Source organism: Protomyctophum parallelum, assembly GCF_964188405.1.
Source record: "Protomyctophum parallelum genome assembly, chromosome: 4".
NCBI classification, from domain to species: Eukaryota; Metazoa; Chordata; class Actinopteri; order Myctophiformes; family Myctophidae; genus Protomyctophum; species Protomyctophum parallelum.
Window position 1 is genome coordinate 42,604,644 of NC_139700.1, and position 24,187 is coordinate 42,628,830.

Genomic DNA, 24,187 nt, shown 5'->3' on the forward strand with positions numbered 1-24,187 from the left:
AAGACACTCCTTTGCCTAAAAATGCTAACACAGTCGAAAACCGTACAACACAAATGTTGTGTTAAACCATGTGACTCCCATTGGAAATGCATTGGAAGCTTGCATCAGTAAACAAGTCTCATACATCTAACATGCATCAATGTTGTATGCTAGATCGAAAGGTGTGAGTCAGGCCTAAGGCTTCATTCACACCTTCACATCTAGCATACAACATTGTTGCATGCTAGATGTAAACAAAGGGTAAGTGTCATGGCCGCCCCAATACATTTCCAATGGAAGTCACATGGTTTTACACAACATTTTTGTTGTACGGCTTTCGGCTGTGTTTCGACTGCCCCCCTCCCCCTCATACAACAAAAATGTTGTGTCAAACCATGTGACTTCCATTGGAAATTAATTGCGAGCTTGCATCAGTAAACAAGTCTCATGCATCAACTATACAACAATCTGTTGTGCACATGTGAGTGAAGCCTAAAGCTGAAGTTGATTCATGTCTGTTATAGGTCTACTAACTTTCCAGGCACTTTAGGGGCCGGCCCCATACATTATGATAGCTCCTTGTGATGTATTTACATTTGACTATTTACTATTTCCTTATTCGTGTTCACATGATATTTATCCTGTCATAAATAGAGTCTCCATGTTGACATCTTGCAAGATGATAACAGTTGGCACCTGTACTCAATTGCATTTGATTGTATCTCGTATATAAATACCTCACTTCCTGCTGTCTTGTCACAACGCTGAGGAAGGCCGATCAGGCGTACCTTGTTTGCTCGTCGGAGGTAAATAAATCATGTGAAAAGGACATACCGGTACAGTATCTTGAGTGCTGGCATTTTCATCATTTTACCAGAGTTATATGAAATAGAGACGTCACCGGATTTCTCCTCTCATCCACTTGTATTGAGTTGCCCAGCGCATGAGGCGTTCTTCCTGTCACGTTCCGTGACATGTTTTGTACTTTCTTGTGTTTCTTGGTTTTTAGTGTTTTACTTTACTGTTTTCCTGTGATTTAGTAGTTTTGTGTTCCATGTTTCTTATTTCCAGTTAGAGTTGATCTTTTACTGTGTACCTTTTATTTTGTAGTATGGTTTTATGCTTTCCTGTCTGCCCCTGTATTCTGTACCTGCCTTGTCTCACCAGTACTGTGATTAGCCTATGTTTTGCACTTGTGTCCTTTTAGTCTTAGCCTATCCCTGTGTAGATTGTCAGTTAGTTTCACCTGTGTCCTGTTACTCCCTGTGTCTATATATACTCCCCTGTTTGTGCAGTTCCTCGTCGGATTATTAGTTATTGTCACAGTTTTCTTGTTGCTCCTGTTTTTGAAGTTATTTCCTAGTGTTCCTAGTGTTTGTTTATTCCCAGTGTTGCCCTTTTTGGTGCTAATAAACACGTTGAAAGTTTCCTGACTGCCGTCCTGCATTTGGGTCCTACCCTCTCTGGTACCGAACCGTGACACTTCCAGGTTGGAACAGAGTGCACTCTGGGATTGGTATTGTCTTGGTTTTTACAAGCCTGGAATCAAGGCTGTAGTGACTTGAATTTTGAACTTTGGAAAACAGATCCGCGGCCAAATATAGTGCAATGGTCGGTGGTCGTCATTCCCCCGCACGCACGCGCGCATGCACTACTCCATACTCCATTTGGGCTTAGCTGCATGGGACCTATTTTATATCTTATATATAAAGCATACTGTATCAAGTGCTTGATACATAACTATACTATTAGCTCCACTGATCCATTAAAATAAACATGCTCTGAAAATGCACACGGCCCATCCATCTAAAAACTGATAACATACTGTAGGTTGGGAACATTAGCCGATAATAGCATACTTTTGGCAAAGAGGTAGACAGAAGAAAGAGCAGACCGTACAGAGACAAAGATCAATTAATTTTATTGACAGTTTAAGTGGTTAGAGATGGGAAAATTCAACCTAGACACAGATGACAGTGCTGTCAAACAAGTCTATGAGATGAAAACGTTTAATCTGTAGCACAATGTAATACAATAATAGTGGAGGTCCCTGCTTCATCTATCTCTCAGTTAAGGGGTCCTTGGCTTGCAAAAACATTGAAGAGCCCTGTTCTGCACACACAGGCAAAGGTGGCAGTGCGGCAGATGTCCATTAAGTGGACTGTAACAAGGAGAGATTGGATTCCGTGGGGGGGAGAGATGATCGCTCGGAGTCGGCTCAGACCTCTAATGATGTAATGGAGCGCCGGCCTGACCATGATGGAAGGTTATTATGGTCCCTCGTTAAAGGATGGAGAGCGCCACCGTTGCCACCTATCAACCGCTGCTTGTTTCAATTCCCACTGATGGATCACAGCTGGGTGGTTGGCGGCACCCAGGCTCAGTAGGGGAGTACTGTCAGGGAAACTCTGATAGTGTACAAATGGAACCAACTGGACCCTTTACGGGTCCATTCTGTACACACTCTGAGTTACAGACCTGTATAAGGGCCATTTGGTTCCATTCTGTGAACTGATCAAGTTATAGGCCTTTTTGGTTCCATTCTCTACACTAGACCTGTCAGCGAGGTCTTTGACTGTCCAGTCCAAAACTGCTGTCGGGTGAGTTTCCCATTTTTGAAGTGAAACATGAATCGCAGGAAACTTTTGTCGATATAGAACGATATAAAAGCTGTGTGAACTCCCCCTGTGTGCACATGCCATGCCATCAATCAACTGGCTTGTCGCACCTGTGCTTATCCACCAGCTGATTGCTATACGGCGCCCCCGGCCCTCTCAAGGTGAACCCACCCACAATCATCCCTCAGAGGCACACAAAGTATAGAATGGCTCCTCTCAGATACATCGGAGGATCAATTGAACTGACGAAGCACGCGGCAGAAAAGCGTTCAGACCATAGAGACATCACACCCACACGCCTGTCCCTGACCCACATGCCCTGCCAGCTGTCCCTTTCACACAGCCGTCAGACTGGGCTCTGTGACTATAATACCCCTGATGCCGGCGCAACAATGGAACAATAATGACTCACCATTCCATGTTCTATAAAACACAGCGTGGCGGGAGAACGGTGGCATCATTCCCTCTTTGAGCAGGCTGTGTTAAAAGTGTGTGTCTGTCTCTGTCTCTGTCTCTCTCTCTCTCTCTCTCTCAACCCCTAATCCTATCCCAGCACATTCCAAACACCTTTATTGTATTTCCAAGTTCCACATCTCTTGTTAATTGTCATGTACAGTGCATGGCTAAATCTGGTGTGTTAGGGGCCTATATTGACTGTTAGATGACACACACGCTCTAAATGGAAAATGTATATAGCGCCTTTATCCAAGGCGCTTTACAGAGATTGTGCATTACATTCACCCATTCATGCACCGATGGCAGCGGAAACCATGCAAGGCACCAACTAGCACATCGGGAGCAATTAGGGGTTCAGTGTCTTGCTCAAGGACACTTCGACAGTAACTCTGGGGGAGCCCGGGTTCGAACTGGCAACCTTACGGTTACCATCCAGGCACTCTACCCCTTAGCCACCGCCGCCCCTTCCGCTCTCTTCCCTTCTTGATCGTGTCTGTCTGTTATTGTTACTGTCGGGTAGAAACCTCTTATCTCCAAATTCAAACTTTTTCTAAAAACTTTAAATCTTTTATTTTTATATAATTTATACCACCCTACTTCATCACATCATCATATAAGAGTGCTATACAAAAATAGTGAAAATATCCAATCTTTAACCCATTTTCAGTCGTTCTTTGATTTTTCAAAAATAGCAGACCTATACAAGCTTGTAGATCTGCTATTTTTCAATAGCTAAAGCATAACATAATGCAAAACACCAAAAGGGGTTCCCGCCCCAAATATGGGTTAAAGAAATAAAAGGTTTTGGACATTCAATAAGGTTTCCACCCCGACGGTGACGTTATGTAACATCTGCCTGCTGTGCCTACGGCTCCATGGCGCTCCGACACCTACTGTATGACAGCCACCATCGTGTCGTCTCCGTGCAGTGTTCTGCTCTCCTGTGGTCCCTTTTTACAAACACTTTGTCTTCTCCTCGTCGCATGGCTCCAGTCCTTAGTCTTCACACTGTTTTCCCCCCTCTCCTGTTCTTTGTCTATGTCTCTCTCTGCATTTTGATGAGACTTTTATAGTCTAAACTGTTATTATCAACTTGAACAAGTCGTATATCACAGGCTTGGATTCACACCATGTTGTGGCTGAAGTGTGAGGCAGGCAGGCTGCTGTTAAGCCAGCTGAAGTGAAGTCAAACTTTCTTTGGCTACGTCAGTGAGAACAGTATGGCAGTACTTCCAGAGCACACAAACAAAGCAAATGCATTGCCTTGCAGAGGTTCATTTGAGCGGTTCTTCAATCTTTAACTGGCATCTCTAACTATAGCAGAGACACAATGAGAACATTGTGTGTGACTAGTCAGAAACTCACGGTTCATATCGCTTTCTTTTCAGCAATCTAACATTTAATGTACCTGCACAGGGCTGGACTGGCCACAGGGCATACCGGGCATTTTCTCTTTCATTTTCTTTTTTCACTGTACAAATAAACCCTCTACAAAGGGTTGTGTAGTTGTCTGTTGGTTTGTATCATTTATGTTGTTCTGTAAAAGTGGTGTAAAAGTGGGCTTGTTTGTTTGTGTGTGCCTCGACGGAGCGGGTGGTAGAGTTTCTGCTATCTGCGCGCTGGTTGTGGTGGGCCGGTCTGGGCCAAATTCACGCAAAAATTCCCGGGTCGAATTGTTGTCCCAGTCCAGACCTGTACCTGCACCATGGACAGTTTAGAGCAGGCAACATGTTTCAGGCCAAGGACCCACAGCTGAGAGAGAGAGAGAGATGAAGCAGTCCTCCCCAGATTGGCTTCAGATGGCTTCAGAGACTTGTTTGACATGAAGCACTGTCATCAGTGTTTTTATCGGTTCTAATATGTAAGATTCATGTTGACGTGTATTTTCGGACATTTAACCACTTAAAGTCAGCTTGTAGATCGGCCATTTTTGTTTAATTGTCCACCAGAATAATAGGGATGCTGAGCATACTGTATCAAGTGCTTGATATAATGTACTAACTCTGAGAACTCCCCAGGGGGTCCTGGACCCCTGGCTGTTCAAGGCCCATATGGTCTAGACTAGAATAACTGTTGTCTGAGGAGGTTAAGAGGTGCAAACCTCTAGAATCCCTCTCTGTGTGAGTGCATGGTGAGTACCAACACGGCCAGATGGCAAGCAATTCATGGAGCACCCATGTTTCCCATCGGACAGGATTCAATCTCAGACAAATTATGATAAAAACCCACTCATCTTCCCAGTCCCCACTTAACACGGCCACCTGACGGATGGCACATGTGTTGCATTCATTACGGCTTCAGCTGGAAGAAAGTTGGCTTGGAGTAAATGGTGCAGGCTTGAAGATTGAAACACCCATTAAAGACCATTGGGGACATCTGTAACGTGTGACATTCAAGGGATAGAACTCTTGACATTTGATCCTTCGGGCTACTACCCAGGAGTGTTAGGTCTGTGCCTCCCCTGTCAGATCCACGGAGACGAACACTACTCTTTCTGAACAATGGAACGACGTGTGTGTGAGTTTCCCCATCTCTGCACCATCACTCCTCCATGCTGGGGACTGTCAAGGGGAGGAAGGAGCAGTCACTCTCATTTAAAACATCAACACTGCATGGGGGACTTTAACCTCTTAAACGCCACGGGGGTCCGGGAGGGAAAATCTAAAATATCGGAGTTGGAACCTGAGACCTTGACCAGCCCCATTTACCCGCTGAGAGCTGTTCATGACGTGGACAGCCTCTAGCCCCCGCCGGCGGGGGATTGGGGCTCAGGAGGAGATGGGAAAGAAAGCTGCATATTATTTGACCGGGAGGAGAGCGTTGAGGTGGACTGTGGTTTTTTGCCTGGAATCTTCCATGAAATGATGTTGGCGCTCCCTATATAATAACATAACATACAGTACAATAATAGTTGTAATGGGCCCAGGCCGTAGTGTAACGGTCTGGGCACCGGACTGGTGATCCAGTCGCGGTGTGCCGCGGGTTCGACTCCCGAACCCGACACGGCCTTTACCGCATGTCATCCCCCCATCTCTCTCCCGTTTCCTGTCAGCCTACTGTCTGTCCCTTAAAAAATCAATAAAAGGCGTAAGCCGCAAAAAAATATCTTAAATTTTTTTTATAATAATAGTTGTAATGTGTTCCAATGACTCTCAATGTCCACACACAAGTAGTAGTAGTAGTAGTAGTTTACTGTACGCTTTAGGCAGGTAACAAGTAGTAACAACAACAGCAGCATCATGTACCGGTAGATAGATAGATTACTGTCAACACTTCACTTTGAATTGATATTGACCCGTAATTCATCCATACACGTCCCGACACACAAACAACATGACAGTCAGGCATAGTTTGTGGCAGATTGGACAAAAAGCTGACTAAAAAGCCATTTTTATTCCATTCCAGAGTTCTATTATCGCATCTCTCCGGCAGATACCATAATTGTGAAGTGAGTAACAAGTGCCATATGCTCTTGTGAATGCTAAACGTGTGATGTATTACAGTATTCCATAGCGTGCTGTTGCTTTTGGCCCTGGCAGTGTTAATGTACTGTGTGTTCCCCATGCCAAAATCGTCCCCTTTGAATTTCAGAGGAGATTAGATTGACCCCAAGGGTGCGCCAGTGTTCCTGGAAATGATTCTCTCTCTCTCTCTCTCTCTCTCTCTCTCTCTCTCTCTCTCTCTCTCTCTCTCTCTCTCTCTCTCTCTCTCTCTCTCTCTCTCTCTCCCCCCCTCTCCCTCTCCCTCTCCTGCAGGTGGTGTGTGTATAGCTCAGTCTCTGAAGATCCCCAGGGAACCGAAGCCAGGGGAGTTTGACAAGCTCATCATGCGCCTACTGGAGACTCCCAACGCCCGCGCCGTCATCATGTTCACCAATGAGGACGACATCAGGTGCTTATAACGTACACGCGCACACACACACACACACACACACACACACACACTGTTAGTGGAATGTTTATCCATGGTCAGTTAATGTCAGGCACTGAGATAACAACATGTCAATTGAGCTGCATGGTGAGCTGCTGCTGTTCTGTGCTGCTCCTCCAGTTCACTCCTCCACTGCAGTGGGGTCATCAGTGAGGTCATCAGTGAGGTCATCAGTGGGGTCATCCACTCACTGCTCTCTCTCCATCTGATTAACATAACACAAATAGCATCACTAGACTGAACAACGCTTCGCCCGGTGGTGCAATAAAGTACTTTCTACTTAACACACCATACTCATCCCTGAAGCATCACTATAGAGGCTGTGTTGTCCCTGAACGCGTGCAAAGAATGATCGTTCACCAACCCGTTCCATATACATTTAACTTAAGTTACCTGGGGAACTGGTCTAGAAGTGACGTATAGTAGTGCTCGTACAGTATAGTAGTCGCTCCAAATTATGTGACGTATAGTAGTGTAGTAGAGACGTAGTATAGTATTAGTATAGTAGTGTACTAGTGACGTAGTATAGTAGTATTGCTGCACTATAGGAGGGGAGAGGAGGGGCCGGGGCTGACGGACAGATCGGTGAACCAATCAGGGTGTGCGCAACAAAAAACACCTATTTGTCCCGCTTCTAAGGCCTCATACACACATATAAAACACATGTGCTGTGTCTTGTCTGTGTTTGATGGCCGAACATTTGTGTTTGATGGCTGTGTTCTGCCCATGAAACAAACATGTTTGGTCAAACCACGTGACAGCATTGAGGCGGCCATCAAACACAGACAGAACACAGAAAATGCGTTCTGTATGTGTGTATGAGGCCTAAAGCATAATATAATTATAATAATAAGTCCAAATCTGACACCAAATTAACGTGCACCATCTCTGGAGAGCGTGCGCAGCGCAATCACGTTTCAGCGAGGCGATGGCGATGATGCTCGTGCACTCGCAGACATGACGCGCTGATCCTGATCCACAGGCACAGGACATGTCCCGACCCAAAACACTGAGGTAAACATGTTGCCACCGAAAAATAGCTTCCAATAGCTTGTTATTTTTGCATGGAGGAGTGCTGTATATGCATAATCGCCTCGGCCAACAGAATAATCTCACATGACTCACAGTGAAGCCTGATTTAATCTTCGCCGCCACGTACGCAACACGTTGTGAGCTAGTAGATTAGCTATTTTCAGCACGCGGAAATATGCAGTATGTGAGACGTTCCGAAACTTTGGCCTTCACAATAAAAGCTTTATTATAAACTATATTTTAGTTATTATTATTTTGTTTTTCCCAATATGTACCCAATACAACATTTACAATATGTCCATTACCATTATATATGATATACCATTATATATGATGACCATGGTCATCATATGGGTATACCCAACAATGGATGCCAAAACAATGGGAACATTTACATTTTTGTGTATTTTTATATGAAATAAAAATAAAAAAATATTTTCTTAAAAGTTTATTCCACGATTTTGCAACCCATTTTTTTCACCCAGTGTCAATTATCTAATGTAATCCTTCCACTTCCTCTGCCAACCTGGGGGGGGGGGGGGTTAGTTATGAGTCCGCCCCATATGTTCATCCCACTTTTTTCTTGTAGCTGTATAACGCAACCCACACACAACGTGTATAACTGCGACACAAAAAACTATGATATGAATGGTTTTTTTTAAGATTACAAAACAATTATAAAAGCATGCATGAACACACCTCTGTGGACTAAACATGCACACAGCAATTACCATTTGAGCAGCCATCAGCTGGGTGGATCTGAAACTGAATTGGACCCTCAGGGTCATGTACGTTTCGGACAAACAACCACTTTAATAGGAGGAACATGCTCTTTGATTGGTTGGGTCAATGTGTTTGTTTGTTTTTTTGTCTGTTTGTTGGTCCCGCCAGGCGCATCCTGTACGCAGCAAAGCTCAACAACCAGACGGGCCACTTCCTGTGGGTGGGTTCCGACAGCTGGGGCGCCAAGATCTCCCCAGTGGTGGGCCAGGAGAGGGTGGCAGAGGGGGCCGTCACCATACTGCCCAAGAGAGCCTCTGTGGACGGTAAGACATGCTTCCCTGGGGAAGAAAAAAGGGGTTGGAAGCATGTAGTAGATATGCTCTGTTACAAGTAAAAGTCCGGTGTTTCAAAATTGAGTTGAGTAAGAGTACCAAAATATTGGCATCAAAACATACTTAGTCATTATGCAGTATGTCCCATTTCACACGTTCGTTGTGTATAAAAATCTTTTGAAAAATAGGGGGGAAGATGAACCGTCGGGTAAGTTGAACCACCCCCTGTATCTTTAAAACTACACACATGAGTTGTCATGTGACCTCAAAATCAGGACACACCCACCATTTCAACCTGACTGTGAAGATGAGAGACACATGGACAAAGTGGAAAGTACATTTATACACAAAAAAGTGTTTTTTGCTGGTCAAAGTAAAATAATAAACTTTTCTGGAATAATCATTTTTATATTAAAGCAAAAGCACCCAGGTCTAAACTTATATATCATGCATGTTGGTGATATACCAATGTATAAAACTCATGTGAATCATTTAGCTAAACATTAGCCTGGAGCATTAAGCTAGCCATGTTTTGTCAAAAAGTGGCCATGGGGCAAGTTGAACCAATTCCTTGGGGTAAATTGAGCCAATTTTCTTAATGTGAATCACCATTCATATTTTTGTATTAAGTATTAGCTACTCAAATTATACTGAATGACCTTTAATTTGGATGTTTGCAAATGTTTGCAAATTTGCTATATTGTATTAACAATATTGCAAATATTATAAGGTTCTGAATAACAAACTTTATTTAATTGTCTTTATATTGTTTAAATAATAAATAAACAGATAAATAAGACTATTTGCAAAAGGGAAAACTGTTATTAAATTATTTTCAATACGTGAATACATTATCTGTTCAAGTTTAAGCTCTTTACATTAAAATATCATGTGGTTCAATTTTGGATCAACTTACCCCTTACCTGGGGCAAATTGAGCCACTTTTTTTTTTTTTTTTTAAGGTCATATTTTCATGGCCCTTTGTCATAGCTGCTTACTCATCATTTCAATTGATAGAGGACATCCTGAAATATGTGTAGATCATTAGATTTGACTGCCATCTCATTTTGCCTTGCTTCCAGGACAACTTAAGTAAAAAGTGGTTCATCTTCCCCCATCCTCCCCTATAAACATTTTCCCTGAGATGTGGAACAGTATTGACATTTTAAAATACTCCAGTAAAGTAAGCGTACTTGAGTACATGAACTTTACACCACTGCCTTCAGTGGCTTTACCCATATGAAATGATAGGATGTAAATCATGTAACGACCTTCAGGTAGAATGCAGCGCAGCGATAGTTCATTGAGACACGGAAGGCAGAAGGTTTACCATATAATCCCCCCCTTCATTCTCTATCAGCAATAGACTTTGCGGTAAGCCCCGCCCGCTCGCGCACCTGCCTCTATACCGTTGTTAACAGTGCTTCATAAGTACCCAGAACGTTTGGGGCATTTTCTTTTTCCTTTGAGAAGGAAGAGAAATGGTCACGTGACTGGGCTGCGCCATGACACTTTCATGGACACTTTCATGGGAGCCAAACTCACACCGGCAGTGCAATGAATACATGGCAGTGAATGGAGCCCGCTGGACCAACTCATAACAAACCTTATTTATGAACAATTGAGACCTTTGTCATATAATCGGTTCAAGAATATAAAAGAAGACATATCACAGGTTGTTTTCTAATCACTTAATTTTCGATGTGCACAGAGTGCACAGTATATCATTTTATCTGAGGATCTAAACGGCGAGATTTGGCTGACAGACAGGAAACGGTGGGAAGTCTCACGTTACTTGGTACGTTCAGAAATTGAAAAGCAACACAGAAGACAATAATGTGTTACATGTCCGGGTAGTTTGGCTACCATGAAAGTGTCATGGCGCAGCCCAGTCACGTGACCACTTCTCTTCCTTCTCAAAGCTACCGTTGTCCTCAGTCTTCATGCTAGCTGACTCTGTGGTTGTTCAGTCTTCATGCTAGCAGACTTGGTGTCTCTGTTGTTCAGCGTTCAAATGTCCTCCACCTCCCCGGCCTCCTCCCTGTGGCATTACTTCCGTAATGGGTGATTCTGTGATTATACATGTGATTTATGGATTGTACTATATGTGGTATCTTCTAGTTATGTTATGGGTATCCGTGATTATAATGTGTTTTATGGATTGTATTATGATCATGTGATATGTTCAATATCTATGTGGTATATGGAATGCATTGAAAGTTATGCTGTTGATGTAATGTCTTTGTTATGCTCTGCTCTGGGTCTTGTTGATATCAGAGTGTCTCGGTACACAGATAATCTGAGATATCAAACGTGATAATTATGATACCACATGAGCAGAGCCACACCGCCATACTAAATACAATAGCTTTGCAATAAATGGTTAATGGTCATTCTGAGCTGAAGTGTTTCAATGAAATGAGCATATCAAAACCTACTTCAGCAGCAGTTTGGATCAGGCTCCTTGTAACTCAAGCAGGCTAGATTAGAAGGTAGATAACTTAAGAGAGATATAGACATGTATTGATCCTGCCCCCCAGCAGCAGTCATCTAATTGAGAGAGAAAGTGAAGGAGAGGTAGACCGAGAGGGCCCTCTCAGAGAGTTTGTCCTTTTCCATTCTAATCACATTTGAAGAGGGCTTTTCAGCTGATCATCACTTGCCGCATAATAATTAAACAATTTGAATTCACAAGGTTCCATGTATCAGAATCTTGAGGTCTTTGCCTTCCATGTCACCCTATATGAACCCCAACGTTCATATAGGATTGACCAATGAACAGGGATCCATGTCTCTGTAAATCTAATGAATGATATATGGTCATTAATTGCGACCGTGGGTCGCAGATTACAATGAAAACCTGCAAAACCCTCCATATATGGTTGTCAGTCCATCACGACTCGTGACATGTCACGCCACCATATATAGCCGTCAGTCCATCACAACTCGTGACATGTCACGCGACCATATATAGCTGTCAGTCCATCAAGCCTCGTGACATGTCATGCCACCATATATAGCCGTCAGTCCATCACACCTCGTGACATGTCACGCGACCATATATAGCTGTCAGTCCATCAAGCCTCGTGACATGTCACGCGACCATATATAGCCGTCAGTCCATCAAGCCTCGTGACACGCTGCATATATGGCCGTCTATGTGAAGATCACGACACTGACCTCATCAAACCCTGGATAGCAATACATGGAGAAGACTGAATCATCACCTAGATCTGCATATATGGAGCTGACATGTTCTGACTTTCCATATGTTGATCCTTCCCCACCCGTCCTTCCTCTTCGATGTCTCCCTTTTGACTGATACCTGTCCATTCAAACTCTAGACGGGCCTGCCCCAAAGTTATTTGTACAGAATTCATTCCATTTGTTGATCTGACCCCGCATGACAAAACGCCTCACTGGTTTGTATACTGTATGTCCGGTGGGGAAATGCAGGCGGTCTATGTGTTTCAAAATACATAATTTTACAGTTTTATTCAACATGTATGTTAACCACGCATTAACCCTGGCGTCTCTACAGTATTTCTGCACAAATGTTCATACATCTTTTGTTTTCTTCTTTTTCATTAAAAATCACACCTGTGTGAACTGAGTGGTGCAACTCCCCTCTCCCCCCTCCCTCCCCTCCTTCTCTCTCTCTCTCTCTCTCTCTCTCTCTCTCTCTCTCTCTCTCTCTCTCTCTCTCTCTCTCTCTCTCTCTCTCTCTCTCATATACACATGGACATTGCTGCTTGTAGGAGTGGTTGCACTACTAAAAAATAACAGATCACATGAACAAGTACAGAGCTTAAAGCTGCACTACTTTCCTCTTCTACCCCGGATTTAACCTGGTTTCCTGTGGAAGTGCAGACATACCATTGAGCTAATATAGACTGAGCCTGCCTGCTTGCTCAGGGGATAAATTGAATCTTGACCATCAGGTCCATTCATGTCAGAACCTGTGTCGAGGTGACCTTTGACACGATCTTAATGTCTCAATAGAAGAGCAGGGATTGTATAAGTTATATTGTATTTACATAGCCTACCTTAAAAAAAGTGTGCATATAGGCCTACAGTAGTGGTTAAGCAAATGGAGCCGTGAGTGAGATCCCAGTGACATCTATATTCTGTGCATACTGTACTCTTATGTACTCCCCTCTATATACAGTATGCTGCCTTTTCTAACGAGACTCAGACATGCTGAAGCCGGCATAATGCATATGTCATCTGAGCCACAGTTAATAATGCTGACAGTTAGTAAGAGCTTATTTCATCCTATGCCACAATGTTTCTTCAGCAATATATGTAACCTAAGCAAAATCCTACACGTTGCATCTGGCAAGCAATCTCATCTTCTCTACTGTATACAAATATTATACTGTATCTCTCTCTAACGTATACTCTTCCCTCCCTCGACTGTCTTCTTCACATGCTCAGCCTTTGACCGCTACTTCAGAAGTCGCTCGCTCTCCAACAACCGACGGAACGTGTGGTTCGCCGAGTTCTGGGAGGAGAACTTTGGTTGCAAGCTGGGGATGCACGGCAAGAGGCCCGGCAGTCCAAAGAAATGCACAGGTAGGTTCTGTATGTGTGTAACACGGTACACCCAGGGGCCATCAATAACATGTCCGTACACGTACACGGACAGATGCTCAGTGGCCTTGTGGTTAGAGTGTCCGCCCTGAGACTGGGAGGTTGGGGTTCAATCCCTGGCCGGGTCATACCAAAGACTCTAAAAATGGGACCCAATGCCTCCCTGCTTGACACTCAGCATCAAGGGTTGGAATGGGGGTAAGTTCCTGCGACATACTAGCGTCATGTCCAGGGCGTGTACTTGTACATCAAGCTGCCTCACGCTACATAAACAGGAGATAGGCTCCTGCCTCATGGCTCGGCAAGGCTACTTACTTGCTTTTACACGGACATATGAGACTTCTTGGCGATTAATTGTCAAACAAACAATTGTGATTAACGATTTAATTGTGTTTTTAAGTGGTGCAACCACTTCCTTAACCCATTCTGGGCGGGAACCCCTTTTGGTATCTTACCCCCTCAGGCCGGGCACCCATATGTGGGTTCTGTACAGTATGTACAGTATTAAAAAATTACATGATGATGATTGATGCTGCTATATACATATTTGAAGTTTTTCAGAAAACTTAGGTCAGGCTTTAGAAGGCGTTTTTAGAATCGGCCATAGGCATAAATGGGTGACTATGTGTGTGGCTGGGTGGGTGGCTGGCTGGCTGGGTGAAAGATTGAATGTAAATTGCACGCTGCGTTCATGATTTGAGGATTTTTGTTCAAAACGGGCCAATCCTGCAAACTTTGAAAGCCAATGTTAGCCAATTAGGATGGAATCTGAATATTATCGGACAGATCCGTCTTGAGCACATGACTATAGAGTATAGTGTGTAATGATTTGCGTTAAGTAATATGGTAGGAGTAATATAAAAAACAGACGGACGGACGGACGGACAGACACACAGACGAACGGACGGACGGACATACACACGGACGAAGTGCAAAACATACTCTCTCCCCATATCTTCGGCCTGGTGGAGACAATAACTCAAATATTACACATACTGTACATTACTGACATATTTTATAATTGTATACTTTCAAGAAAATATCAAAATAATGCAGAAATCTATAGCAAAAAAGACAGAAATAGCTGATCTGTAATCTGATCAGCTATTTCTGTCACCATATACTGTATATGTTTGTTGGTGACGATTATGCAAAAGTAATTGTGTTAGCCAATTATGTAATAATTGTGACAAGCCTACTCAGAGCCTCTGCCTGATGAACAAAAAGCCTAATATCTCCCCCGGCCAAGGGGGAATTCCCCTTTAGGCTAGTGGATAAGATGTTGACTTCCCACTCACATTTTCCTTTCAACATCAGCGTGTGGAATGAGCAGAAAACGCAGCATGCTCCCCTTCAGCAATCGATCACAGTTTACTCTCCGATAGAAGTGTGGCAGCAGAATGAAGGAGGCAATATTGACCCAAGACAAAAATACCAGTAAGACGCCTTAATGGCGACCGAAGGAGCACCTGGACATGTTAAAGGACAATTCCATACTAAAAGGTTTTCTTACCTTTCTTTGTAGTTCCCACCAAAGAGGTCCAGGTGTTATTTTGTGCAAAAGCTCCTTATTGGCTATTTCCCCTACCATAAGCCCTAAATGAATTGCATTTAATTGAATGGGAATTGAATGGGGCTATGGGGTGTTGTGCTAATTTGTTTATTTCCATCGCTCAATTTTCTTTTGTATATATCCTCTCTTCATAATGTAAATAATATCCCGAGTGGCACAATACTACTTATTTAGATGGAAATAAGCGAATTAGCACAACACCCCATAGCCCCATTCAATTCCCATTCAACGCAATTCATTGAGCACTTATGGTAGGGGAAATAGCCAATAAGGAGTTTTTGCAAAAAAACCCACCTCAACCTCTTTGGTGGGGACGTAACGACTACAAAGAAAGGTAAGAAAGGTAAAAAAGCCTTCTAGCATGGGATTCTCCTTTAAGTTGGTGTGCCAACTTATAACTTATAACGCCTCTCAGCCATTATAAAATAGTATTAGGTTCATCGTTGGCATCCAGAGTGTGTATGCAAAGTTTGGCATCGACCGGGTTAACGGTGCCGGAGATTAGCTATACACAGACGGACGGACGGATGGACACACACACGGACGGAGTGCAAAACACACAATTCAATACAATTCAAATGAGCTTTATTGGCATGAGAAAACAAACTTTTACATTGCCAAATGTAAACACACACACACACGAACGGAGTGCAAAAAACACTCGGCCTGGTGGAGACAATAATACAGCACTACTGCAGCTGCAAATTAACTCTTGTAGTGTGCTATGTGCCATGAAAGGAGACATTATGCAATCACCATTTCCATGCATTACACATGCAGCGTTTATATTATGCACTCGGCTATGCACACTATTTCACCTGACGAGATGATCATATACCCAAGGCAACGTGTTTGACAGTTTGATTGGGAATGCAGCACTTGGTTTGGCAAGGGAACTATTATTTGGCCAATGGCCAGTGGAGCATTTGGCAAGCAGCTATGAAATGAGACAAAACTGTCAAAACTTGTAGCTAGAAGTTTACTTTTTAGTGGAAAAAACAAACAAAAAAATCAATTCAAAGGGCTTTATTGGCTTGAGAAAACATGTTTACTTTGCCAAAGCAAAATGTGGAGCAATACAATCAAAACAAAATGTACAGTATGATTGGTAGTCTTGGTAGTGTTCCATTTGATATCCTTCTCTGAGTCCTATCACAGCAGCTCATGAGTCATTGTTGTACGTTGTCCAGCATTTATGGGAGTATTTTGTCATTAGTCATGTTTTCAAACTCCTTGATATGCAATCTGTGCAGTATACAGTATGTGTCTCTGATGTCTTGGTACAGTGGACAGACCGTTAGGAAATGTAGCTCAGGTTCCACTTCATTTTGTGTGCAGTGGGTGCTTAGTCCTTTTGGGAGACAGGTCTGCCTATATGATAGCCTTTTTCGATCGCAAGACTGTGCTCACTGAGTCTGTACCTAGTCAAAAAATGTCTTTTGTTTTGGGTCGGTCACAGTTCTCGGGTATTCCGCCACGGTGTGTTCTGTTTAGACTCTAGTAAATTCTAGTTGACTTTTGGGTTGCTTTTTTCCAATGCTGTTTCATAATTTGACCTGCAGAGTACACCGACGTGATGTCACTGATCACATGACCCCAAGTTCTAGACCTCCAGTGCTAGGCTAAAAATAAGGTGGGGGGGGGGGGGGGGAACTCTAAGGTACATTAATGACACAACAACTCCCCTTAAAGGCAGGTTCTAATCTTGATGTCTATTTTGATGTTGCTTTTGATGGCATCTATCCCTGTTTCACACGAGTACGCTAGGCCCCTGGGATATGGATTTGCTGAGGTATAGAGCACAGCTCCTATACCATAAGCTTGATGTATACTTCCCGCACGACTCGCCACACATGGCTGTATTAAGGGTGTATCTCAGGTTTTTCAACATCAAGACATCCTCGCCCAGGTGACCCAGGCTGTGTTCATGCAGCATTTACTTCTCTGTCTCCATGGACCTCCTCTCCGGATCCAGAGTCATCTCCAGGCTTTCCCCATGCTGCTTCAGTGGTGTCATCCTGTGATGCCCAGTGCACTGGGGGCGTTGTAGAGAGTGAGGGCCCCCCAAATCCTCTGCAGCCTACTTCAATGGGCATGCAATCTGGCCTTCCAGCCCCCTGCTCTCCACAGTTTGTGACACAGCTGTTTCGTATCTGGTCCTCTTCCTTTCATGTGCCTATCATGTGGTTCCAGGACTGCCAAAACCATTATATTATTATATTTTAAGTCCATTAGCAATATATTCATAGCAAGTTAACCTGAACATGCATTTATTGTAAGATGTACTTTAATATAATAATTAAAAATATATTTGTAGATTGTATTTTTTAAATTCACTCTTAGCATATTTTAAGTAAATATATTTGTAGATTGTATTTTGAATACATTATAAATACAATACAAGTATAAACTTTCAGTATATTAAGTTTAAGTATATTAAGTACTAATGTGCTATAAATTTACTGCCAGGTGAAATGGGAGTGGCTAGAGGAAGTCCATTTCCCAGCATACACTGGGGCACCAAGGACCATGTGTTATTGTTCTTATTTGTGTTATTATTTGCATATTAGAATGTATACTGGAGTTATGTTATGGGTCATTGTGTTTAGGGTTTTGTTGTGGAGTTATTTGGTGATTTATGTTGTTTTATGTGATTTGTTAGTAAAACCATGACTCAAATGTCTGTTGGTTTGGTCAGTCTCTCTCCCCTTTTCCCATTCATATGTATAGTAACATGGTTGCTCCAATTAAGAGTTATATATGCAAATTTATACTTTTCCGAAGTATATATATAATAAATATATACTTTGGAAAAGTATAAATTTGCATATATTTGCATGTATATTATATATAATGCTTAACATTTATTTGGAGTATAAAAGTCATTAATTTGAAGTATACTTGTATTAGTTTCAAGTATACTATCAAATATATTTTAAGCACATTAGTTTGTAATGTTATTATATTAACACATTGGTAGTATATTTTAAATGTATTTATTTAATACTTGATATACGCTTATAGACATCCTCGCCCAGGTGACCCAGGCTGTGTTCATGCGGCATTTACTTCTCTGTCTCCATGGACCTCCTCTCCGGATCCAGAGTCATCTCCAGGCTTTCCCCATGCTGCTTCAGTGGTTTTCAGTGGTGTCATCCTGTGATGCCCAGTGCACTGGGGGCGTTGTAGAGAGTGAGGGCCCCCCAAATCCTCTGCAGCCTACTTCAATGGGCACGCAATCTGGCCTTCCAGCCCCCTGCTCTCCACAGTTTGTGACACAGCTGTTTCGTATCTGGTCCTCTTCCTTTCATGTGCCTATCATGTGGTTCCAGGACTGCCAAAACCATTGTCCAGCCTATCACCTATTAACTTAAATGTGTGTGTGTGCGTGCATGCGTGCGTGCGTGTGTGTGTGTGTGTGTGTGTGTGTGTGTGTGTGTGTGAAATAGTAAATGCACAACCCAACAAGCATCACAACCACCGCAGACAAAAGTGTTTCCAAGGCTTGCAGCCTTTGCTCACATTTCACAGTGTTGGTGAGTTCCTTCGTGGCTATAGGTCTGATGCGGATAAACAGACGCACAGACACAAGATGCCTGCCTTTTTTCTCCAACTCATGCAACAAGACACTTGGCAAGTCTTGGCATGGACCACTCCGCCTCCCCTGGACTCCCATCACAGTACCAGATCCCATACACTGATACATCTCAAACGGTTTTGTGCCATAGACCCCCAAATTGATATATTGAATATTTATACTTGGCCGCAGACCGCCATCATGTGCCAGAGACCCCCAGAAGAGGCATAAAAATGCCATATCGGTATCGGAATGGTCTCAAAATAATACAGATTATTTAATCGGTTTTCACCAGCAAAAAATTATAAAACTTATGCATTTCATTTGTGTACTCATCTCATCATTCCGGTCATTCAGTTGTGAAAACAGACACTTGGAAAATAGTATATACTGTTTATTGATCGCTGAATACTTTATTAACAGACTTTGGGACTAGGGTTGGGCTTCGGAACCGGGTCCGTTTCAGACCCGGTTCCGAGATCGCGGATTCGGAGCCGGTTCCATCGTTTATTTTTTATGAACGGTTCCGGAAACGGTTCTCATTAGTCCGCGCTGTGTGACTGTCTGTGTGTGTAGTGATGTCATCCGTGCACCTGCGTGAGTGAGTTGGGTTGCCGAATCGATGTAATGCCATATAGGGGCGATCCTTGATCTCGCGGCTATAGGAAGGAAACGTGGAAGTCGCCTTCACGATCTCCTGTGCGTAGATATGCTACTGTTTCGTGTGCCTGTTCTGAAGCATTGCGGAATATGTGCACAGTATGCTCTCTAGGAGGACGTCTCTTCATAAATCCCCACCTGCATGGCTAATGCAGTTCCTGATGAAGGCGATTTAGGCCTACGGAACGTTGATGTCTGTAACTCCTGTGCATCAGCTTCTTCGGCTGGGCTTATCGAAACTATAGGGGATCGCTTCTTTTGTCCTCTTGGGCCTCTTGGTGATTATCACCTAACTTCGACGGCTCATCGGATGCGATCGCAGGGCCAGGTTAAAGCTGTTCATTTTATACTTGGTTTGTGATGATTCTGTGATACTTCACAGTGATACTTCTGTGATTACTTCACTTAGTGGTATTTGGGGCTCTGGGCTCTTAGCCTTATCTATAGGGGTTAGCCTCTCTGCCTTGTTGGTAGACGTAAGCCTCTCACTCTTATTTGTGTGCTTACGTCCACAAATAAGTGTGGACGTAATAAGTGTGGCCACAGGTATATTGGGTTCAGGAGTCTTTCCATCCTGACCTGGTAGCACTGTCTGAGAGCCTCTGGTCTCTGTAGTGGGATTCTGTCCCCGACCACTCTTGGTATTACTGGGGTATCCCGGTGTCTTCGATCAGGCGTTCATCCGCTTCTGACCGACCTTTCTGGTCTGCTGCAACTTGGCAGTAGGGATGTGATGAGACGGGCGCTGGATAGTGATGTTCTTCGGGAGGAGTCAATTGTTTTCGCTGCAGATGTTGCAGTCGAGGGTCGTTCGACAATTATTTTCGCTGCAGACGTTGCAGTCAAGGGTCGTCGGTGGGGGAGGAGGATGATGAAGACGCGCCGAGTCTGCAGCAATGCATTTATATACTGCCTTAAGCCAAAGCACTTCACAGCGTGCATGACAGCGTACGTTACAATCGCACCCTTTATTATGGGGGTAATCTCCATGCCGTCTGGAGTGGATGCAAAGAAAAGCATAGAGATGTTAAACACTGTGTAGATCGATACATATGCTGTAGGATCTTGTGTGCCTCTATCTGTGTGCGTGCGTGTGTGCGTGCATGCGTGTCACTCCCCTAGAAGCTCCATTTCCCATTCATTTGAACGTACAGTATGCATGGAGGCGCCCATCTCTCCGCTATAATGACATTGTCATCCATGAAACGGCTCTCATACATCACACAGGAATGTCTCCTGTCTCTCGGGCTGACTGCTCTTCTTCGCCTTGCATTGTGGTTATGCACCGCATCTGTGTTTATTCAACGTGCTCGTGGTGTGCTTGTGTTGTGCCCCCCCCACCCCACCCTCCCCACCCCCACGTCTCCAAACACCATTTCCATCATGGAGAGTATAACACGTCCGGGCTGGCGCCTGTCTGTCGCCAGTCATCACTTATTCTTCTGACACGACGACATGAAGTAATGACAATAATTACAAGGCTGTCATTCCAGTGCATCACTCCCTCATTGTCCCTTGGCTTTGCTTGTTTGTGCTCTCTCTCTCTCTCTCTCTCTCTCTCTCTCTCTCTCTCTCTCTCTCTCTCTCTCTCTCTCTCTCTCTCCATGTCTTGCCCCACATTGGTTAGATTAGCCGCACTAGAATACAGACTTCACCACAGCGCTGATATATTCATCCATCAACAGCGCGAGCTCCATCTGATTATTCCCCGTTTTTAACGAGAACAAGGGAATTCAAGGCGTAAAAAAAAAACTGAAGACACACGCACACACGGAAAAAAAAACCCCATCAGTACATATTTGTCAGCGGGGGAAAGAAAGGAAACAACACATTAAATACAGTTGAGTGAAGTCGCACAAAGACGCACGCCGGCTCCGAGTGTGGCAAGCTATAGTAATAGAGAAGCCGTCGCGGTTCTGTCCCGCTGCGCAGTGTGACACCGATGGCAGAGGGGAACCTCTCCAAAACCATTCCACATCACTTAGCTCTCCACATCCATGCATGCTGTTCTCCGACAGCCCAGAGCTGACTGTACAACGTAACCGCAGTGGCGTGGGCAGCCAAAATGTAAACCTTGATGATGCAGAACAGGTTTTTTATTTGTGTGTGTGTGTGTGTGGGAAAGAAGGGACTGGATGTATGTACGACATGCCCACTGCTTGTGGTGTACTTTATTTACAGCCTCCAGCACTTTGCGGTGTGATCGATCTACTGTTGTGTATGATGCTGAAAGGGAGGTGGACACTTTTCAGACAGGGCATTAGTCCGACATTCATCCGCATGTCGGACTAGCGTCTGCTCCCGTGCTTGCGGTTAGGTTAGGTTAGGAGATGAGGCAAGCAGTTGAGCATTGCCGCTGTGAGCAGCCTAATCTTCGCTGCTTCAAGCGCCAGTTGAACATGAACACAGAAAAGGACTAAGACTCAATTTTCAAACATTTTTCAATGATGATTTCAATGGGCCCAGGCCGTAGCGTAACGGTCTGGGCACCGGACTGGTAATCCAGTCGCAGTGTGCCGCGGGTTCGACTCCCGGACCCGACACGGCCTTTACTGCATGTCATCCCCCCATCTCTCTCCCGTTTCCTGTCAGCCTACTGTCTGTCCCTTCAAAAATCAATAAAAGGCGTAAGCCGCAAAAAAATATCTTTAAAAAAAAAAAAAAAATTATGATTTCAATGAAAATGTAATGTTTATTCTTAAGTAAACACATTTAGCTCTTTCCAAAACATCTTCTAAAAAAATGGACAAAAAATGGGAAAATGGGAGTTCTAAAAGCACAGAAAATTGCACTTTTACCCAAATTTGACAGGCAGTGTTGGACCTCTAAATCATATTGAAAGAAATATTTTGCATATGTTCTAACAACATTAAGTGGGACATTTTATCAAAGGAACAAATCAGGAAGTTAAAATTGCAAATTGTGATGCACCCTAATGTACATAGTATATAGTATATAGTTGCGCGTTTGTATACCTCAAATGCTCGGGCATAACGTTATATCACCGTAACTAAATTTACTTTTTTGTCCGCAGATTAATGCCCTACTTTGTCATACAAAAAAGTAGAGAAAATAGACGATCTACAAGCTTCCAGCATGTCACATCGCGATGTGTTGGGAGGTTGTAGATCTGCTATCTTGTGTATGTTTTTTACTAGAGGCCTACGCAGCACTGCCAATCCATATACAGCAAAGGAAAGGAAAGGTACTATGTTTACCCAGGCTAACTGGACTAAGCTCAAGAACTTGTTTACAGCCAGGCCCTGCTCATAGAACATTTCATGGTAGGGGTTCAATGCCTTGTCCAAGGGCACTTCAGCGGTGGTAATTTTAACGTGCCGGTCCGGGGATACGAACTAGCGACCTTCCGATATCAAGACCGCTCCGCAAACCGTTCAGCTACCGCTGCCCACTAGTATGGTGATCTCTGCACTGCCCATATATGGTGCTGATTGATTTGTTTGCACCTGATGCTGTGACGACACATTGAGGTTAGACAACACACTCCATATTTGGATTGTGGTTATATGGCTGAGTCATAGTGACATGACATGGTCGGTTTGCCCTCCGGTAGTCCCTTAAATTAATTGCATTGCTGCCGCTAGGTGGCAGCATAAGCACACCTAAGGAAACCACCCGTCCGCTCCAGAGCCATCTAATAGAAGAGTTACGATATTGAGATGCTTGAGTGCTGTTCATGCAGCCCTGAACTGGGACAAGCTGGAGTTGGAAATACATTGTTTTCAACAAGGGTGGCGCAAATAAGACTGTATTTTAAGCACGTGCGCAACATGACAACTGTTTTAAAGTATTGTACAGTGACAACCAAAGTCTCTTTAATGTTTATGTTGTACTATTACCACAAAGCAATGTAAAATAAAGGGATTTAAGATCACTATATAGCTGGGCTGTTTGTTGCCTGAGCCCAATGCATTTCTGCCGCCATTGGACTGGCCCCATGAAGTGAACGCAGTTTGCTTAACTCTGTCTATATCTAAGGCTCTGGTCCGCTCTTAACTCTACGCTCCTTGTTTCCTTTCGGGGTTATTCAGGGAGGTGGGGGCTCTTGTTGTGAGCACAGTGATGCGTCGCATTAGCTCAGACCCCTTAGCTATCATTACAACCAGTTACATGTGCTCAGCGATGCGGTACAAACTCACAGAGGATTTACGATCGTTGGATGCGTGACGGCTCACCATGGACAGCGCTCAAACCTTTAGATATACAGTGTTTTGAAATCCTGTTATAATGGAGGCTCGATGGATGGATGGAGCTGGATTTAAAAATCCCATAGCTTGTGGGGACGGAGGCTCTCCATACTAACCGGAGCAATGCTAAAAGGTAAATTGACGGTCGCCACTTTCATATATGGACTAGTACACGGTTGTCTACGAACATATGCGTAGTTAACACCTTTTAGTTACCTATAGCCTAGCTACGTAGATAGCAGCGGAAAGGTTAAGCCAATTCTTTGAGGGGTGCCAGCCTCTCCAACGGCTTTCAGACATGACGTCATGTGGCAGACAGGTCTATGGACTTGCCACAACTTTTGTATTTTTCCAGTTTTTCATGTGTCTATGAGGTGACAGTACTTCATTAGACACCCTGGAGTCGTTTTCATGTGCAATGGTGTATTAACTTTGTAATTAGGGTTTCTTCCTGGAGGCTGAACCCTTGACAGTCCAACGGGCCAATTAAATAAACAGTAATATAG

At 43.7% G+C, this 24,187-nt stretch overlaps 1 protein-coding gene across 1 annotated transcript in view; it reads left to right on the forward strand.

The window, feature by feature from the left end:
- Positions 1–24,187, forward strand: part of LOC310857824 (metabotropic glutamate receptor 8-like) — a 302,996-nt gene that overhangs the window by 156,594 nt on the left and 122,215 nt on the right. The window contains exons 3-5 of the mRNA XM_083763751.1: positions 6,809–6,944; positions 8,907–9,061; positions 13,508–13,645. Of these exons, the coding sequence (XP_083619877.1) occupies positions 6,809–6,944; positions 8,907–9,061; positions 13,508–13,645 (429 nt within the window). The remainder of the gene's footprint in view (positions 1–6,808; positions 6,945–8,906; positions 9,062–13,507; positions 13,646–24,187) is intronic.